This window comes from Trachinotus anak, unplaced genomic scaffold, assembly GCF_046630095.1.
Source record: "Trachinotus anak isolate AG129_WGS33_773 ecotype Australia unplaced genomic scaffold, CSIRO_AGI_Tana_v1 ptg000007l, whole genome shotgun sequence".
Taxonomy (NCBI): domain Eukaryota; kingdom Metazoa; phylum Chordata; class Actinopteri; order Carangiformes; family Carangidae; genus Trachinotus; species Trachinotus anak.
Window position 1 is genome coordinate 20,352,079 of NW_027273858.1, and position 21,375 is coordinate 20,373,453.

General features: G+C 41.5%; 1 protein-coding gene across 4 annotated transcripts in view; it reads left to right on the forward strand.

Annotated features, from left to right (window-relative positions):
* LOC139623233 (adhesion G protein-coupled receptor A1) overlaps positions 1-4,498 on the forward strand; it is a 163,718-nt gene extending 159,220 nt beyond the window's left edge. For all 4 annotated transcript variants that reach the window (XM_071481287.1, XM_071481288.1, XM_071481289.1 and 1 more), the window contains one exon: positions 286-4,498. In XM_071481287.1, coding sequence (XP_071337388.1) covers positions 286-1,714 — 1,429 coding nt within the window. In that variant the 3' untranslated portion in view covers positions 1,715-4,498. The remainder of the gene's footprint in view (positions 1-285) is intronic.
* The last annotated feature ends 16,877 nt before the right edge of the window (positions 4,499-21,375 follow it).

Below are 21,375 nucleotides of genomic sequence, written 5' to 3' on the forward strand. Positions count from 1 at the left end.
GTTATTAATTATTTCCAAAAATAAACCTTCAGTTGATTTTTTTAAAAACAAATCTGCATGTGTGTTTCTACAGACAACATGTTTTGACACAAACACAGACACACTTCCACCATTAGGCTTTTATTTGAGTGTAGTATTTTAGTGTGAGTTTGAATTTGTTTTTCTCTGTTCAGCAATTGACAACAGCTTCATTGTTGTGTTGTTATATGAAAGCTGTTTGCACTGAGTGTGTTCAGGGTTTGTGGGTGCAAATTATGAAGGCTGTGCTACTGTTGTGTGTTGCAGCTGCTGGATGGCCTGGGAGCCCAGCCTGGGAGCCTTCTTTGGCCCTGTGGCCTTCATTGTCCTGGTGACATGCATCTACTTCCTCTGTACCTTCATCCAGCTGCGGCGACACCCTGAAAAGAAGTATGAGCTGAAGCAGCTGACGGAGGAGCAGCAGAGGCTGGCCGCCGTCGATGTGCCCACCCACTGTCATCAGGGGGCCGAGCCTGGAGCCCTGTCAGCTCCTCCCAGCGGGAGCCACTGCCCTGCTGGCTGCCCCGGCGTTCCCATCAACCCTGCACTGCTGGCCAACGAGCACTCCTTCAAGGCTCAGTTACGAACAGCGGCCTTCACCCTTTTCCTGTTCTTGGCCACCTGGACCTTCGGCGCACTGGCAGTGTCGCAGGGCCACTTCCTGGATATGATCTTCAGCTGCCTCTACGGTGCCTTCTCCGTCACCCTCGGCCTCTTCATCCTCATCCATCACTGTGCCAAGCGTGACGATGTCTGGCACTGTTGGTGCTCCTGTTGTCCCGGACGACGAGCCAACGCCTGCTCCGGTGCCCATGGGCCTGCTCAAGCGCGGCCCAAGGTCAACGTGAACGGAGATACCCCCGGACATGGCCACGGTCACAGCCACTGCCACCATGACTCACCATGTCAGGGTAAAGCCCCGCTGAGCTGCAGTCATGGCAGTTTAAGTCACTGTAAACACGCCGCCCTTCCATCCTCGCAAAATCACGTGACGTGTCTGGCACCGGTGACGCCATGCTGCGCTGCCCTGCATAGCCAGCAGCTGATGGAGGAGGAGCCTGCAGCAACTCACGTACTGCTACATGCCGACCCTGAGGGTTACAGGCCGGGCATCCAGTTGCACCCCTGCCTAAAGAGCAGCACCAGGACTAAAGGGCGTCACCTCAGCCGCCGGTCCGGCGCTGGCACTTGCGGAGCAGGGAGTGAGAGGGAGTACGCCTATCACATTCCCTCCAGTGTAGACGGAGGCAGCTTGCACAGCTCACACACTGACAGCCCCCACAGCACACATGAGCGTCATGCCCACGTCTGTCCACATCTGGCCCATGAAGGCCACCACGAGGGGCATCACACATGCCACGCTGCTGCAGCCACCACGCACGAAGCCCTAGCGTGCCATAATCCCTGCCACAGGCACATCTGCTGTGCCAAGGCAGACCTCCTCCCCTCTCTGTGCCCAGCAGAGGCAGGCGACACGGGCATCTTCCTGTGTGGCTGCGGCAAAGTGGCCGAGGAGGACCCCATGGCAACACATCACCATCTGGAGATGCATGCCCCACGCAGACAATCCTACCCCCAGAACCCACCCAATCAGAATGGGATTCTAAAAGGGGGCCTGCATGAAGGACTCCTGTACACCTCGGACAGCACAGGGAATATACGCACTGGACCCTGGAAGAATGAAACTACTGTGTAGTGTGGGGAGGAAAAACAGGGGAGAAAGGCAGCACCCCTGCCTCGTCCCGCCAAAAATAAACCCTTGCTTCCCTTTCTAGAATAAAAAAAAAAAAAAGAATTGAACATTTGAAACATCACAATCAGCGTGGGATATTTTTATTTCAATGTCCTCATGTTTTTATGTGTGCTGTTTTACTGTACAGAAATCTGCTCTCATGTAAACGCTCCTGTAGAGCTTCATCCACAGAACAGAATCTCTTCCATCAAGAAGATTTTGTGGAATATGTGTCACATCATTACCATCAGATGTAATTGAAGGTATTTCCATTGTTCCATATTACTACAGATCTCTCTATATATATATATACAAGAAAATGAATGGTTGTATGTATGAATATGTGTGTTCGTGCTCAAAGGCAACTCGCTGCAAGATTTTTTTACACTTTGAATCTGAATCCATCAAATAGTCTACGATGACAGTGAACCTCCAGTACTTTAAAGAACTCTTGGCATCCATGTTTTAGACAACTAAACCAGCAATTTTAGACTTCATGGGTATTTTTTGCCATTCAGTCAAGCAACTGTGAATATCTACTAGAGATTTTCTAAATAACATACAAAGATGCTGTCGCTTGCCAGAGATGTGTCGATGCCAGTTAAAGTTGTTAAAATTCAAAGCAGCAGAAAAAGATAAGTGAAATTAAGCATCCTCTTCCAGGTCGGTATTGATCGTGCTGTCTGTATGATGTCCTCACTGTTGTGTTTCTTTTTTTTTCTGGAGAGAAGCAAACAACAACAGCGTCAGCAGCAACAGTGTGGCCATTGTGAACAGAGAATTGTGGTGTCACTGGAGTCACTGGAACCAGTGTCATTTATATTAACACTGTGCCACATACAGCCGGGTCCTCACAGCGAGTTCATTGCCAAACTACTCTTTACAGCTTCAGCCACACGTGACATTTTCAGCATGTGAACACTCAGACATTTTAGGAAAACGAGAGTGTGAATGTGATTATAGAAGAAACAACAAGCTGCTTAAATGTCACTTTGGGGAAACATCCCTGTGACCGATGCCCTATTATTTTCCCGAAGCTAATAAAACATTTCAGCCGACCTCACCCACCAGTGGCTAAAGCCACATAATGACACATGGCAGAAGTCAGTGCAAATGCAATCCCTTTATATTTTATCTATTTTTATTTTTGTCTCATAAGAGCCTCAAAGCATGCATGCGTTGTTGTACGTAGCTATGTGCTATATTTTACCAGTGTAACTGAATGCCCGTCCATGAACATATTATTTGCCTTGACCCGATAAAACTGCTGCAGCTTGCCATATATCATTTTTGACACACTCTTGGATTAAGCCTTGTTCCCAACAAATACTGTACTATTTCCCACTGCTAATCTCCATTTAACAATACATTAAGCTTAGGTTTAAAATCATAATGCTCCCAGTTCTGCTTTGTTAGATAACTTGTGTCAGGAGAGAGGTTGAAGTATGGATCTTTTTTGTTTGTTTTGTTTTGGGAACCGTGAAGGTCACATTCTCTTTGTGGAGTTGCCACTCTAAAGAGAAGGCAAAACAGCCTCTGTATTGGTTTAGAAGTACTTGTTTGATGCTCCACACAAAATCTGTCATTCATTACGTCAGAAAACGGCAAACTTTTTAAAAAAATGTACAACAAGCAGCGCATATAACCTCACAGCAAACCCTGCTCTAGCTAAACCACCTCAGCATGCACACCATCTCTTTACCCATCTTGTGCACTCTCGTCCGTGTATATAGAATTGGTTTCTGATGAATTATTTTATATGAGATTTAAGATATTTAAGAATAAAATAAGTCTATATGTAAAGAAAGTTGTATGGGAAAAAAAACTGACCTCTCAATGTTAATACTCAGTATCTGAGTTTAGAAAATGTCTGTTTTGTTTTCAAATGCATTTTTCTGTTGCAACTTGATTTGAGTTGATTTCATAAAGTATGCAGACTCGCCATGTGTTGTGAGACTTATCCTGTCATATCAGAAATAGAAATGCACTACACATAACAACATTTGGCCTGCCAGAATCGAACCTGTCACTTGCAGTATGTTTATTATAGAAACGTTTGTTCAGACAGAAGTATTTGAATTTAAAAAAGTGACTTCTGCAGAGAAAAGAGAAATATTAATGTGCTATTCCCTTCATTTGGATGGCAGGCTCTGAGTAGTGAAAGGAGGCCCTGGTAGACATCAAAGATGATGCATGAACCTCATAGCTCCGCACTGGGCCAGTGGAGTTATTTCCAGGGTCGGGGACAAAATGGGATATTATGGGCCCAACTTATGAGTTATAAAACAGTGGCCCACATTGATCATACAATACAGGCTCCTTTGAGCCTCCTCTGAAGCTGGCAGTCAGTGGCCCTGACTTTATAGTTATTGGAAAGGGATTTGTAACAGTATCACAACAAAACATTTGAAATCAGCCTCTCCCCTGGCAAAGCCCACATTAAACTGAGAGAACATTGGTCTAGGTTAATTGCTGTACAACATGTGTATTTGCTGGTGGTGTGTCTTAGGAGCAGCCTGAGCTTCTCAGTGTCTGTGAGAGACGACGTGCTTGGTACCATAGGCCACTTTTTCTGTTGTTGTCATCAGTAGCAGATGTACTGCCCTAAACGAGCTTGCTGACTTAGTTTCGGCTCACCAGACGGCTGCTGGAATATTCACCTGTGGTACTGTGACAAAACCTAAAGCCAGTTTTCACTTTTTTCTACATTGACACAGATTCCAATAAATGTATTTTTTCACCATGCAACGAATGAGAGCATCTTTGGCCTGTGTTTGTTTGTCTGCCGTGTGAAATGTGTGTGTGGAATGAGCAGAGAAGGCACTTAACTTACGTGACGATGGATGTGAGGGAAAGAAAAAGCTTGTTTTTTCCTCTCAGTTCTCAATGCACTGTGTTTATTTCTTCTGACAGCATGATGGAGATTGAGATGTCTTACGGAGCCACCACAGGGGAGGAATTCAAATGATAGCAGGCTTGACTGCCACTGCGTGTTTGGTGTGTGTGTGTGTGTTGTGCATGCCCAGAGCCTGTACACATACATGCTCAGACATCCATATGTGCACACATCGCCCAGGAAATGAGACAGTGTGTCTTCTGTGTGTCACCCAGGTTTGACAGGCCATGAAACACCTGAGCGCGTTTAATATTCAGCTGGATTTTTTTTTTCTCTTCAAGGCCACGCGTCTCTCTCCCCCCCCCACCCCCGACCATCAGATTATTCATCTGACTGAAAGCCATGTGAAATGTCAGACCCCATCTCTCCTTCTCTGTCTGCCATGAGGACCCAGACTGAACCATGACTACTGCAGGGTGTCCATCAAAGGTGAGTCACAGACGTCTGAAGCCAGCAGAATTATTGTGTGTGCTGCAGTGCCAGATGAGCTGCACTGGTGATTATATCTAAAATGAGTAAAAGGTCACAAAGGCTTTAATAACCAGGTGTGTCTTTGAACCAATAAGTGTGTATTTCCACTTTCAGCTCACCGCAGAGTTAGTAAAGCAATAGGACGCTTCAGCGTGTGGTTGTGAGACTGCAGGCCGCGATGGTTGGCGAAGGGAGAAATTGGCCCAGGACGGCATCTGTTTCATTAAAAATTAATCTGGTTTTAGTAACACAGATGTGTGTTTATGATACAATTAACTGTGTTTTAATTTCCTGTTGTAATAAATAGGTTTGTAAATAGGAGCATGAGCAGAGAGAGGGGGGAGATGAAGTGAGGGTGCCTGTTAAAATGCACGGGTGCTGCTGAGAGGGCAATATGTTGCATGTGTTTTTTCCTGTGAGGAGACATGAGTGATCAGATCTGCAATAACAATCAGGAATTCATGAGCCTGATCTGATTTTACTGAGGGGTTCATAAAGTGATGTGTATATGATCCAGGCATGATTTTTGAGTCTCTTTGGAGGCCCGTCTCTTGCCACTTGTGGTTTTGTCTTTCATGGGCAGGAAGGAGCCGGCGTCCTTCAGGCGAGCAGAGTAACCCGACAGCATATGGCACCGTAAATGGATTGTGTTTTTCTGTGATGCACACGCGTATGCTTTGTCTTCAATAATCACAAATCATCTTTGATTTCTTATAGACCTCCTGTCTCTGTGCCTCCAGCTCCGTCTCTGTCTTTCTACTCCCCACATGTTTAGCCGCTCTCTCTCCACCCTAATAACAAAGCCCCGCTCCTCCAGCTCCAGCCTTGGCAGACAAGACTGGTGATGGAAGGCTGTGATCGTCATGCTAATGCTGTCCTTGACTTAAATAACATGCACGACACTCGCCTGGTAGGAGAGCGAGGCAGAGCTGCGGGGCGGGGGGGGGGTTGAATGGATAGTTTGAGGTTTATGGGAAGAAAGAAACAGAGAGAGTGAGGTGGAGAGATCAAAGAGGAAGAGAAGACAGAAAGAGATGGGCAAAACTTCTTATTAGATAGCATCACTTGGTTTCTTGGATGCTGCATTTCTAATGGTGTGTGTGTGTGTGCGTGTGTGTGAGACTGACTGAGTGTTTGAGGCTACTGCAGAGAGCAGCTACATACATACTGAAGTGCTTGAATCACATGAAAATCAGTACTCTCATCCTGGGGAGCACTATTCAGCCTGTGTAAACAGTTTTATAAATACTCTGCTTATATTTTCTGGAGGAGCTTTGTCAATTCTGAGAAAATACCCTGATGATGTCACAGTGATGTCATCATCTCGCCTTGGGCTTGGATGCTTTAAAACTTTAACAAAAAGCCTGTGTTACAAACTGAGAATGGGGAGTTTTAAAGGTATTTACAGGACAGGGAAGGGTCCAATGAAAGAAGCTATCAAGTTGAATTATGGGAAATGTAGGATCCAGTATTTTTTAACCCTAACACATGCTCGGGACTTATGCAGTGTTTACATCTTATCACAGTTATAGTTGCTACAAGTTTCCAACTTGTAAATAGTTTTTATGTTGATGTCCAACTCATCAATTATGTCTGAAAATCTCCGGCACAATCCATCTTAGCACTTCCTGACATAGAATTTCCTTAAAACCAATGACTGTGTGTACGCGATCAGCAGAAGTTGTTTAGTGTAATGAAACCCAAGTTTTAAGGATATGTTGTCATATTGTCAGAGCACAGTATTTGTATAATCAGTATGTATAATCATTCAACTGCATTGATGATGTGGACGCTCACACATCATTAACATGGACATAAATGTGGCATAAATGTCACGATACCGCGGCCTCTGCTGCACCTATTATTTTAAAATTACATTACAGTGTCAAAGGAAAATTATAGACTGTTCTACTCAACTTATCTACATTTTATACAACTACAGACATTTATCTTACAGCTATAGTTACTATTACCTTGCAAATTTGTATTTTTCATTCATTCAGTCATTTAAATTGTTATGTTGTAAAACACCCAGTAGTGTAAAATTAGTTAAAGTTCAATCTTTAAATGTCGCTCATAAATTATGATTCAATAATAATATACGTTTTATAATAATTTGGCATTTAGTTTGGTTTTTTTCTTTATTTTTAAACAGTTTTTTTCACAGAGGACATTTTGACATGTTACAGTAGGAAAAGCACAGGTTTAAAGTTAATTATGGCTGAATTCCATTTCACTGCTTTAGTTTCATGTTCCTGGTATGTGAATGCTGCCTCACTGTCACACTGTCATGGTTTACTGGGACACGTGAATAGACCAGAGCCATTGTTGATGTTAGTAGTAACACCTGTACTTTCCTGCTATGGCACTAGTACTGAAAATTTGTCCATTTGCACATCCTCTCTCTCACTCTCACACTATACACCATATACTTAGACTCTTAGACTGTTTCTGTCCACCTGATGTTTGTAAGACCATCACTTCCTCTCCTCTTCCTCTCCTGTTTTGGTCTCCAACATCTCTCAAAAAAATACTGTATGTGGCGCTTTAACTGAAAATCTGCAGTGAGTGAAAATTAGGTTTAAAGTCATGAAAACATAAACAATAATCCAAAAGAGACAAAAAAAATTTGTGCAACTGAGAGGGACGTTTGTCACTATAACTGCTCTTTTTTCAACATAATCTGTCATTAATATAAGAAATGTTGATCTGTAGATAAAGATGTGAACACTTGTACCACGCTACAGCTTGACTTTAGTGATGTTGATGATCCCGTCACAGTGATGCAGTGCGTAAACGTCTGTGAAGCATGTTGCTCTGTCATCCTGCATTATTCACTTCACAGAAACAGCAGGCTTTTCCTTACACAGACTTGTACTGTAGTTGTTTGCCTGGCGGGCAAAGGATAGGATGTATGCTAATCCAGTGCACCGGGGCTCCGAACATGGGAAAACAAAAACAGCTATATTGGTTTATTTAGTTGTCATAGCTGTGTTTTTGCCTCAGTGTATGTCTCCCTGTGAGGAGGTTGCCTTCCAGCCAATCGCTATCTCTCAGCTTCCCCCAAGAAGACCTCTGAAGACTTACATCCCCTCTCTAAGTACATGAAAGTAATGAACAAAAACCCCCAACCTATTTCACCAAGCTCAGCCCCATTCTGCTATTTCACAGTGGCTTACTGTCGACACAGCCGCACCTGAATTTCAGTCTATGATGTGACAATCCGGGGGTAGCTTCTCATTCTGGAGAAAAGACTTTGACGTCTCAGTGAGTGACACGTCTGAATGTTCCCTTTAACTTGTTTTCTCGTCGCAGCCATTGGCCCCTGCTGCGCTATTGAATTTCTTCATGCATCAAATCCTCTGTGAGTATTGTGATGCATGCCAAAGACTTAGTCAGGTAAGTGTGAATATTACTCCGTTCTCTAACTAAAAGCTGTGTGTTGGCTTCGGCTGGAGCCAATAGCTGCCAGTCTGTGTTGTTCTATGTGTTTGACAGTCCTCCCCCGTATCTCCCCTCCCTCCCCCGCAGCCCCTCTTTGTTATTTATAGCTTGCTCTAATGGTGACGCAACACGGTACAACTGCAAGGGAGCAAAGAATCATGTGATGGTTTTAATGCAACAATCCAGTGGATTATGAGGGGCCTAAGAGGCTGCTGCTGCAGTCTGTAACATCAAGGCTCGAACATGACAGCCAGCCAGGCAGGCAGGGGCTGAAGCCCGCCAGCTCCCTCACTCCCTCCTCTCCTCCTCCCTCTTCCTCCCTCCTTCAGTGGAGAGAGAGGAGGACAGCTGGGGAAGGCATGGTGGGCAAAGGACCAGGGAGCAGGGACGAGAACTGAGAGGATGGAGAGGGAGGAGTGAAGCCAGGAGATTACGCTACAGTAGCTGTTTGTTATGGGTGTGTTAAATTCTACACAGCTGCCAGTAACCAGTGTCCACCTCCTCCATATCCAGAAAATTAAGGTTTATCCTCTAACCCAAAGAACTGTTGACAAAGTTTGTACATGGAGCTGCAATAATTACAGTAATCTGGTATCTAAGAAGAAACACTGCGACAGCTCCGCAAAGGGCTGAAGATATGTGACGATACATGTCATGTAACATGTGAGTGCTATGTAGAGTGTTTATAGAAGTGAACATGATTCTACACGTCATAAAACATGAAATACCTCCAGAAAAGAAAAAAAAACAATGGAACCAAACTATATTTAAACAAGTTCACTGAAGGCCATAAAGGACACTGAGGTCACGACCTTGGGACTTTGTAATTATGGTGGTTTAGCACATAGGTCAAATTTAGATTCTACGATTACAAATCAAGCTACACATTATGAGTATTTTATGATCAGATTTTATTAAACCGTTAGGCCAACAACATAATAAAGATTTCAGGATTTTGTGACAATGTGGTGACAACTTTGACACATAGAGGCTAAAAGGTCATCAGGTCAAAGAAATATAAAAGCCAAAAGAAAATAAATATCAAGCTTTATACTTTTCCTTTGACCTCCAATAGAAAAAATAAAACTTAACATTTTATTATTTAACTCCTCTGTTTAGCTTGTACTAGCTTATTTTATTGACTCTTTTGGCTTTCTTTAATACTGTAGATCTTTATTTTTTTATTATTCATTACTTTATTTCTTTGTAGATTTGGGGGTTTTGTTTTTTATTCATCTCCTTGATTTTTCTTGTAACATTCTATTTATTTATTTTTCAAAATTACATTGGTTAATTGAATTCAATTTTAGACTCTGTTCAAATAAAGAGACAAAGAAAGATTATCAAACATGCTCTTTATTGAAAATAGCAACAAACAGGTTAAATAAAATCAGGAAAAACTATATTTTTTAATAACAATATATCTGGTTAAACTAAAATGTATTGTAAAAATAAACATAAAGCTTTGTGCCTCTCCTTTAGCCTCCTATCAGTAAAATGATAATGGGGGCTCATTGGTCTTCAGGTTAAGGGACTAACCAGGAACTGCTATGTCCCCTGTCTGTGTCCAGCCAGACCTTTGTCATCCACCGCTCCCCATCGCTCTCCTCTCATCTACTTGCAGCCCTCTATGGAGAGGGATGTAATGAGATTTAATCATTTGATCTGGCACTTTAATTAAATATTACCTGTTTACCTTTTACTTACTGTTTTTCTTTTAATGCTTTTACCTGTATTTTTAATGCTTATTTTATTTCTGTTAAGCACATTGAATGACCTCTGTGTATGATAATGTGCCATACAAATAAAGTTGCCTTGCCTATTGTTGCTGTGTAGTAAAGCAGTAAAATGCCACGAAATAAACTGAAATACAGAATGGTTTATGGTCTTAATTTTCTGGGAGTGGTGGGGGATTCGTCGCAGGATACACATGATCCCGTTGTTTCCAAAACCCTGGCTACAACATGCAATATGGTCTTTCATTTCAGACTCTATATTCCCCTCTCCAGGAATTCACAGCACCAACTGGAGGCCACAGAAAGTCAATCTGTCATTAGTTTCATTTGTGTTCATCACATCAGCTCTGGGAATCCCAGATTGCATCCTGGGTTTTTTGGCTCACTCACAAACGTGCGCTTGACTCTTAACAGCTGAACGTGTGGCCAAAAGTGCAAATGTGGATTGTTCAGTAGAGAAGCATTCAGAGAGCTCCTCTGGGTTTTCCTCTCAGTGTGACAGAAATCAGATTCTCACTAAAATAAATGCTGTTGTGTGGAGACATGGAAACTGCTCCTGCCGTTCACCCATAATATGAAGACAGACAGTGAAGCAAATGCATGATGTAACAAAGCTGGTAGTGGCTTCAACTGTCAACAATGCAAACAGAGTGAAACGTGATTGCCAGTCTTGTCTCTGGTTTCAGATTTCTGCTCTCTATACAGGAATGCCATCTAGTGGTTAAAACTGGTAACTCAAGGCGTCGAAGGACATAAGTGGATGTCAGGGAATTGTCTTTATTTTCAGCATCTTTGGCCACTCACCTGCAGAGGTGAGTTTGCACAGAGGTCAACAGGCAGGTTAATGCATGAGCGGGGTTCCTGTTTCAGAGATAGAAAGAGAAACTCATCATGAACCAGACGAGGGATCATCGGAGCTACTGCAACAACCAGACAGAAGGAAAACGATTGTGCAAGTGGTTGATATCAAGACATGAGTCACTGTGAAACTTCCACATGTATGTAAGTGTGTAATTGTAAGACTGATCTGCCAGGGACAAAAGAGTGTCTTAGTCCAGTGTAGCAGACATACAAGGGCACTGATCCGGATCTAAATCACATCCTGCTTATACACAGACAGGCCTGTTTAATAGATCTGTATTAGGTGAATTATTAGCCATCTGCAGTAATTAAGTGTTCAGATGGAGGTGAAAAATGGGAGGCCCTGCTGAACTCCAGCCCCAAACTAAATGCAAATGTATACAGGAATCCTTCCTTTCTCTGTGACACATCATTGTGTGCTAGGTCCATGGGGTAGGTTCATAAACGTTTGTCCCAGTGTAACATATCAAGTCTCTCTGCAGCTGTTTCACTCCCGCTCGTTGCAGAGCTTATGCCAGAACATTGTTTTGTCTGCAAGGCCTGATGAATATGCATTTTTTCTCCCTCCCCGCCATTTTTGCCTGAGTGCTTCCTTGCCCTCAGTCAAGCACAGACACACACACACACACACACACACACACACACATGAATGTGCACAGGAGAAAATTTGTGCACCATACAAATCCGCACCCATACAATGCTGTTTACATACAGATAAGTTTGTAAGTTTGCTGAGAACTTATTGTAGCTGCATGTCAGGATTGTAATACATTCAACAATGCACCTTACATTTCTTATTGCATTATTGCAGTAACATCATTATGGCTGATGTACTAATTAATTTCCTCTTGAAAGTTTGTTATGATGATGTAAGATTTTTCTTGATGATGAAAATAATGCAATTGTAAAATTAATATTTAATATTCTATGTTTAACTGAAGCATCATATTCTCATGACTGCAAGCTAAAACTTCATATATGAAAAAAAGATCAATAATAGAATACAGAACATAACAATAATGGAGATAATACAAAAAAATATATTTAAAAAGAAAGAAAAAGAAAAAAAAAGAAAGGAAACTATATATAGATATTGACAGCCCCTAAGTTACCAGTCACAGGGGTTAGTTAATACTTTTTTGTTTATATTTGTCACATTTTGGCAATGAGGTACCACTAAAAGTATGCCGAATTAGATATTAACCGTGCTGGTTCACAGTGTATCTAACAATGTCCAGACAATTATCACTGTTTTACTTTGATGCAAAAGAAAACTTAAAAACACAAAGATTCTCTGGCAAGCGCTCAGTTCTCCAGAGTGTCTTTTTTCTATGATTCAATGATTTTCTATGATTTCTATGACATTTATTAGCAATGCCATCTGAGTGAATGATATCCTCAGTGTAAGTGTCAGCCACACTGAATCTACTAATATCTGTATCATGTCTTTGTGTGGGTTTGACCGGGTTATGACTCTAAGAAAGGGCGCCATTTTTGGTACAAATTGTAGGTCAAATCAGCGAGCCAGACTACATTAAGAAACAAATACTGCAGTATTTTTGATTGTGTGCAGAGACCCTCGTGCACACCCTCTAATGACAAAGTTGATGTCACGTGGACCCTGGCGGACCCTGGTGGACCCTGGTGCACCCTGGCGGACCCTTGTGGACCCTTGTGTGCCTGTGGATGCAGAAAGTATAACACTAGTTTTAGGGTTAGATAGATTTCAACCTCATGTAGTAACTGCAACAATCGAGACTGTTTCCATTTATTTTCTTTTGCTAGTGTTTGATTATGTAATTCTGCAGATTTTACTGTAGGTCTACCCACAGAAAGCTTGTTATGCTAAATGAAACTGGGACTTACAAGGCGAACATATTCGCCTTATAGCAAGTGAACCACTGTGTGCCTGTGTGTGTGTGTGTGTCTGTGTTCTGTTTTTGTTTACAGTGTTTGTGTTGTTCCTCTTCTGGCTACAGGAGCCAAAAAGGTCCTTTCCCTCCTCCTTTTCAACAAAGGCCTGAGAAACAGATGTCACTGCTGCTTTTGTCAGATACGTCTCTGAACCCTGAACACTGTTTCTGAGGTGAGGAGATGAGAGGAAAGGTGAGTGTAAGACCTTTGGGAATGCTAAAGGAACTTGTGGCGAAGCTACAACTTCAAGACACTGCTCAATACAACAAATCCAGGACAACAATGATGTCCAACGTGCTTCAAATGCTGATGCACAGTACATGTCTGCTCTAGAACTATACAGACAGGAAACAAGTCAGAACCGAGAGCTTATATGATCTGTTATTATCCTTCATTTTTCAAAGGGAAAAAAATATTTTTAATGTTTGTATATTCCCAATAATATTGAGTTTCCTGTTTTTTCAGCATGTCATGTATGTTTTGACTTACCTGTAAGTTACCATATCTGTATCTATTCAAGCCTCAAATAATGGAGGACTATGTGGAAAACATGCAATGTGACATGTATGTTCTTTTTACATATTAAATTGAGGAAGGTTGCAGTCTCCTCATTGTTTCACACAGATCTGCAGTTTATGATTTATTACAACTCTGCTTCCATTGCATCTTGTCACCTTTTGTTTTTATCAGTAGGTTACACCAACTTTACCAAACATTTTTTACTATGCAAGTGTGAAATGTGCTTAAAACAGGTGGGTGGAAAAGCCACTGGAAGTAAGAGAGAATTATTAATGAACTGACACTAAAAGAGTCTAGTTCATGGTTATACCAGCAAACTTTAGTTAGAAATTTTAGTTCTACAAATTTCCCAGCTGTTCTGTGGATCTCAGCAGGTGAGGACCAATGACAGACCAGCTCTCTGTAATTTTCTGTAGCTGCTCAGTCACGACAATAACAAAAGACAGAGTTTGGTGCTGCTGTGAAACAGTGAGGGAAGGGTTGTCTTTACCTCCACTGAGATTATTGCAGTTTGCTTCTACCAGTTTGGATTCCTTCAGTGTCATTTGCTCACGAGGTTTTTACTGGGAGCTGAATTATCCACAGAGGTCTCCTCCTCTCCAAAACAAACAGCCCAAGTGACTAAATCTGGTAAAAACACTTAACAAAGCAGTTTCACATACAGAATCAGGGTTTCTCCAGCAGACACAGGACTGTGGCCAACACTTACTCAGCTTGTTTCTCTGATAACTAAACATCCAGATGTCCAATGACTAAACTCTTTCATCTGGTTAAAATATCGAGTTAAAAACGAACAACATCTAATTAGTGTATTAGAAAAATGTGGCTTGAAACTGGAAGAAAAGTCATTTTGACCACTTCTGGCAAACGACCACAACCCTAACACATGAGAAAAGGGCATCGACAGGCGACCAAATGGAACAAGCTGTTACCTCGTTACCACGGACTTCTCTTGGTTTGAAAATTGCTGGAAACATTAAGGATAGTGTAAGTACACAACTCAGTGAAATTAGCAACATAGGTCTAGTTATTGTTAACATATAAGATTTCAATCCTGGTGGATTTTAGCGACACCTGTAGTTACTGGTTGGAACAGCAAATGCAGTTTAATACCACAGGTCACAGAATTCTGTCGGCAGCAAAATAAACTCTCGTCATTTGAATGAAGAAGCGATAATTGGCCATTTTCCATTATTCTGTGATCTGATGTAATGCTGCAAACAGCCTGAGTCTGCAAACAGCAGGGCTTACCTGGCTGAGAAGTTGGAGGTGTGCGGCCTGTCCCCTCCAGCTCTTCCTCTAACAGCTCTCTGGCTGCTCCTGCTTTTTCTATTTCTACCTGCAATACTTCAAACTGATGGAGCATGCTGCAGCTGCTGGGAGTGTGGCAGAGCCGATGGCAGAAAAACCAAGGAACAAAGTTTCTGATGCTCCAGATAAAAAAGAGACTCAACCTTCAGAGGAAGAATTACAAGAATGTGCTTTAAAAGAATGTGATCGACGGGAAGGACAACATGGATTATCAATGGTGTGGTCTCCTCCTCATTTTAGACAGCTGAGAGAGGAGCTGAAGGCAGACATGGATTACTGGTAACTGCTATGTCTCCCTCGTTACTCAAAAACCTCAGTACCAGCACTGGGATGTGGGCTGCTGCATAATAAAAGTGGACCACTGATGCATTTCCCTCGGCCACTCCACCAGAAGAGGGAGACAAAAGTTCAACAGACATTTATTTAAATGAAAATCTTCAAGACTGCCGCTTTAACTTCTAATGATTTTGCTGCCAATAGTATGTGAGGTAAACTACAGGCACTGCAAATTTGCACGGTGCTGCCATAAAAAATAAAAAAAAAATCAATATTACATGCCAGTAAATGTGGTTTAATCTGGTTCCACGCATCACTCTTGCTCATTTAAATAAGACGCTCCAGTAGACTCAGATATTCTCACAGGAGATTCCCCACTGAGAAACAGCCCTAAGCTCCACTCTCAAACCATCACACTGCAACTTTTGACACCTCAGGTTTTTTTCGGGCACATCTGCCAGTATTCAACATCTCCCTGAGGGCTGACAACTGTCCACACGCTTGACCTTCCAGCTCTGTCATGGTTCTGCTCTGTAACAATACTGTCCAGACTGCATAGGTCAGCCAGCCTGGGATACACACAGGGTCCCAATTATGGGTCACAGCCCTCTTTTTCTATTTGTGTGTCTGTTGAGTGTGATTTTATGTCGTGCATTTTTTTATTTATGTATGACTGGTTAGAGGGTGAAAAACACTTTGACTAGTCTAATAAGCACTTTCACTTTAGTGAATGAACCACAAGAAATGTGTGATCTCACTCTTGCTCTTACATTTTGCAAAATTCTCAAACCAATCATCACACTTTTTGGTCATAAGTATAAATCTTTATTTTTTTTTTTTTACGTCCATGTTCATGAAACAAAATCCATAAAGATAAGTTACTTTACTGTGCAGTTATTAATAAATCTTTTAGTCTCTCTGAATCATGAAAACACTGTGTTCAGTGTTGGCACATTGATCTGTTTTTTTTGGAAACAGGACCAATTTGAGTTGGCTCTGATCCATGTTTGTAGGATTTGGCCAGATTTTAGAGGTGCAGACAGGTTTGGGCTGAAGGACAGTGCTGGTTAGTAGCATTCATGGCAGCTTTGGGCTGGTTTTGGCAGTTAGTTCAGGTCTAGGACATATTTCATCACTTACATTGCCTCCTTGGGGAGACAGATCGAACTAACTGGTGTGATAATGAACCAATACTCAGTTTGTGCATCCTATATAACCATTGACTTAACAATTGATATTTACAATTTTACTTGATGATTACATTCAGGGTGACAACATAAAGCCACTGTTTCCCTGAAGAGAGTGAAAGTTAAAATGTGTTTTTAGCCGTGCTCCCAGCGCAGCTCTAAGAATGGGAATGAAAGTCTGCTGGTTGGCTGACTGAAATAACTTGTCAGCTACTGGATTCTACAGCGGCCCTGAGAGCTCAACACACTGCAATTAAAGAAAACACATGCAAATAGACAAAATGCAAAAAAAAACAAAACACACATGCACTGCAAATACCCACAACCAAATACACAAACGTGCTGCAAATTCTCACAACACAACAGAAATGTTTCCAGGGGAATTACATTATAGTAATGTGCAAGTGTGTCCTAGTTATTTTTTGCCTTTATTCCTGTAGTGACAGTGAAAGAGAGACACAGGAAAGTCAGGGAGAGAGAGAGGAGATGACATGTAGCAAAGGGCTATGGGTCGGACTCAGTCCCAGGCTGCTGCAGTAAGGACCATCATGGTGTTGCCCACTACCAGGTGAGCCACTGGGCCACCCCTTCATCACATTTTTGTGTCCGCTGGAAATACTTCAGTTGTGTTGTGAGTATTTACAGTGCATTTGTGTATTTGGTTGTGTTGTGAGCATTTGGAGCACAAGTTGTCAAATTGATGAATGTGTTTTTGGAATTTTCTTGTGTTTTGTCTATTTGCATGTGTATATTATATCCTACATTATGGTTTATGTTCAAATACCTGCAAAACTAATGACTTCCCCATCAGCCTCAGCTGTACTTTGTGTGTAGTGCTAACTGGCTAATGTCAATGAGCTCACATGCTAAACTAAGATGGTAAACATGGTAAACATTGTGCCTGCAAGCATCAGCATGTTAGTGTTGTCATTGCGGCTTCAGAAAGTCTTTATTGTGTTGGACATTTAATTCTAAATGGATGAAAATTCAACAACAGGTTTTATAATGTTTTGCAAATTTATTAAAAATCAAATGACATGTCTCAACATATTTAATATAATAAATGTACAAAAGCATTCAGACCTGTAAGGTCACAGAAGGAGCTAAAAGGCCAGAACAGCCATTCATATACAAGAATAGAAGAAATGAAGCAGAAAGAAAAAGAATAAAAAGTAGGCTTGTGTCTAACATATGAGAACAGTCCAAAGCAAGCTGTCATACTGTTAAATGACTTGAGATTGCAATGTCAGGCTCATCCCTGGCAAGTGCTGCCTCACTGTAAATGATTCAGTTGTTCCCAGCGGCAAGGAGCTGTGCAGTATTTCCACATTAGGAGCTAATCCTTTTGAAGATGAACCCTCTGAATGTATCTCTCAGTTGGTTACTGTACAATGCCAACAAGGATCAAATAGACTGCCTTGTTCTCAAGTAATAAGTCACTGTGGAAATATGCCAGAATATATATGATCACATTAATGCTTGGCTGCTGAAGTAAAAGTGTTTCCCACCATTATCTCAACATGCCAGAACGCTGAGCAGTCGACAAATCTAATAGTGGTGCCGGCCAGAGAGGCCTCTCTATCACTGCTCAGCAGCCACAGGGCACCAGCAGCATAATAGTAATCTCATTCCCTGCCACCCAGGGCTCAGCTGGCACCCAAACAGGTTTCCATCATCACTATATCATCTTGTGACACATTGCAAGATGGTATTCAGATGGAGTGGGCAGTTAAGATGGATCGGAGTGAGTACAAATAGAACATGTGTGCAAGTGTGTGATTGCATTTGTAACATGAAAGCAGGAAGGGTTGCATGCCAGAGCAGTTCCCATTCCTCTAGGGAAGTGGTGCTCAACCTGGGGACTAGGACCTCTCAAAGGGCCTCAAGGTACATTTGAGAGAGTTGTGAGACAATTAGCATAAAAAACATACATCTCATCTGTAACACAGTCATTGTTACTTCTTTATACCTGTGGGTTACTGGGTCATTTTTCTTCCTTCAGGCCTCCAAACATCGGTCAATTCATACACAAAATCATTTTTGGGTTGACTTATACACACACACGCACACACACACACACACACACACACACACACACACACACACACACACATACACACATGCAGCTAAGGATGGGCTGTGAGCAGGAACTGGTCATAAGCCAAATAAATGGGAACACCTCTCTAGGGAGTTTCCATGTTTCTACCACTCTGGTAACATTAGTGTGGGATGTTAGCACTGTGAGGGCTGTAGTGGTATGGTCTCTTCAGGACCAGCTGGTTTTTCAAAGTGAGGAACTTTACATCCAAAGTAGGTCACCAGCTATCAAAAGAGAGAGGGAATTTTACCCTGTCAAACACAGGGACACACGGTTTATCCAGATTACAAAATAAATAAGTATTTGTTTACTTACCTCTAATTGTGTTTAGTCATGCAAATTTCTGCCTCTGCTCCAATGTGATGGAGATGAAAATTTCATTTATGGTAGCTGGTGGCCACAGCATTATTTCTCTTTTGAGAAATAACAGCCTCTTACTTAAAACCTTTATAAAATCATGACTTGGGTATTTATTGATGTTTTTTTATTTCATATGATAAAATGTGAAAATGTCTTGAGCTTGTGTTAACCACAGACCTTATTTCAGGCATCAAACCAAAAACCCACAGACTTCAGGACGAGGGAACCGGAAATGCTAAAATGCAAATGTCTGTATTTTAAGACTCAGTGGTGCAGCCCTCTATCCCACGTGATCATATCTCATGAAAGATGGGTACTGAATGGATACTGGTGCATTAAGTATATTATGCAAGTTGTACATAACTCCAAACCCCCAAATTAATGGTATCGACCACAACAAAACCAAAAAGGCAAATACCACGTCCTGTATTTGGCTGATCATCAGGGAAAGCAAGAGGTGAATGCAGCATCTACACAGAACACAAATACTCCACACAAAATACAAATACAAAAAGAATTGACACAGCTCTCTGGCAGCTGTGGTACTTATGATTCTGGCTTTATGGGAGACACTAACTCAAGTGTTTACTATTGTAACCATGACAACAAATGTCCCCTAACCAAACAACCAAGTACTTATTTGGACCCTCTGCTCTCTGTCCAATATCGGGTAATTACAGAGTAAAATCGAAGTAGAATAAAGAGGGTTGGTTGGTAGTTATATGGGAATTGTTACAGTAAGTAGTTATAGCCCACATACAGGGTAAGACAGGAGGGTCATTTATGTATAAGCTACTATTAATATCTTTAGCATTAACATCCCTTATTGCATTGTAAGGACTGGCTGGTAGCAGGTAAAACGAGGTCTCATATATTAGCCGTCAGCGTGTCAATATTGTTGTCACCCAAAATAAATGCAGCAGGCAGTTCCTTCACCACAGCCAAGTGCTTTCAGTGGAATGAACCTGATGTAACTGTAATTTCCAGTCTTACCTTTCAATAAGTCAAGAAGAGTTGTCGCCACTGCAACAGCTGTTCACTAAAAGTGAATGGTAGACCGCTGAAATTACTTTCCACCGCCTGTAGAGTGTGGTGTGTTGTTTCTTTGACATATATGACTAGTTTCAACAGAAATAAGAGCAAAGTAATAGGAAGAATATGGTAACAGGAACTTTGCCTGTAATGGCTTTTCCCATGGCCTGTAAAGTGTAGCCTGCATAGAAACCCCTCTGGATAAAATATAGAGCCTAAATATTTTCCAAATACTAAATGAAGACAAGGTAAGTACCATGAAATGTCACTGTCATTATTTTTCCACTGCTTGTTAAGTGTAATGTAAACATACAGGTAATTTTGGTATGATAGAGGACTACATGTCAATACTATAGCTATTAATGGTAGCCTATACAGAAAAGACAGCCCGTAAATTAAAGGGTTATGGAAAACCTTTATGATGCAAAATTTTTGAATAAAGATATGTTTATGATTTTTTGAGCTTCCAAAAAAGCGAGTGCAAAATATTTGTCTCAGATCATCAGTAAACTCTCACTGACTTAAAATTCTGTTCAGTGCTAAAAGTTCCCCGGATCTCTCATGATGTTGAAGCATCCATGGATGTCTGTGAGAAGTTTTTGAAGTTTTTCACAGAAAAAATTTAAAACATTAGATCACTGTTCTCTTCTCCTCTCTCTGACACCCCACCCCACTGCTTAGGGGGGGCTCAGCTAATTCATTCACCCACAGCTTCCCCCCATGATGCTGTGCCGTCCTATATCATAAGGGTTATAACTGTTGATATAACTAGGTTTAGCATTCAAGCTACTATTAACTCTTGCTTAGCCTCTGGCACTGTCCCAATGTTTTAAACATGCCTTTGCTCAAAAATCCTAATCTCCATGCTAAATGTTTAAGTATCAGCCAATGGTATCCTGAATACCAATGAGATTCTTGAGCCATTTCAACCAGGGTTCATAGCCCTGCAGGGTGAGAAATTACTCTCCGTTGACTCTGGGGAAAATGCCATCCTGGTTTTATTGGTTCCTGATGCTGCCTTGAACACTGTAGATCATGACGTCCTTTCAACTCGTCTCAAACAGAGGGTTGTAATGAGGGTACGGCACTAAACTGGTTTAAATCTTTATCTCAAACATTGTCAGTGGCTGCAGGTCAGTTTCCCTCTTCTTCTGCCCCTGTCACCTATGGGATCCATCTTGGGGACAGCTCTGTTCTGCTCCCTCTTGAAAACATCATAAGAAAGTCTAACATCTGTCACTTCTATGCTGATGATTCACAACTGTACCTCACACTAAAATCTAGGGATTTGAAGATATTAGATGGCAAATCATTTCTTTCAGCTGAACAGTATATTGTATATAGTGTATATATATATATATATATATATATATATATATATATATATATATATATATAGTATAAATAACAGTAGATGTTTTTAAATGTCTTGAAATGAAATGGTCTTTTTTTATCACTGTCATAAACCAATGATAGGAAATATTTGAGCCGTCCGTTACATAGCCCTAAAAAATGCCACT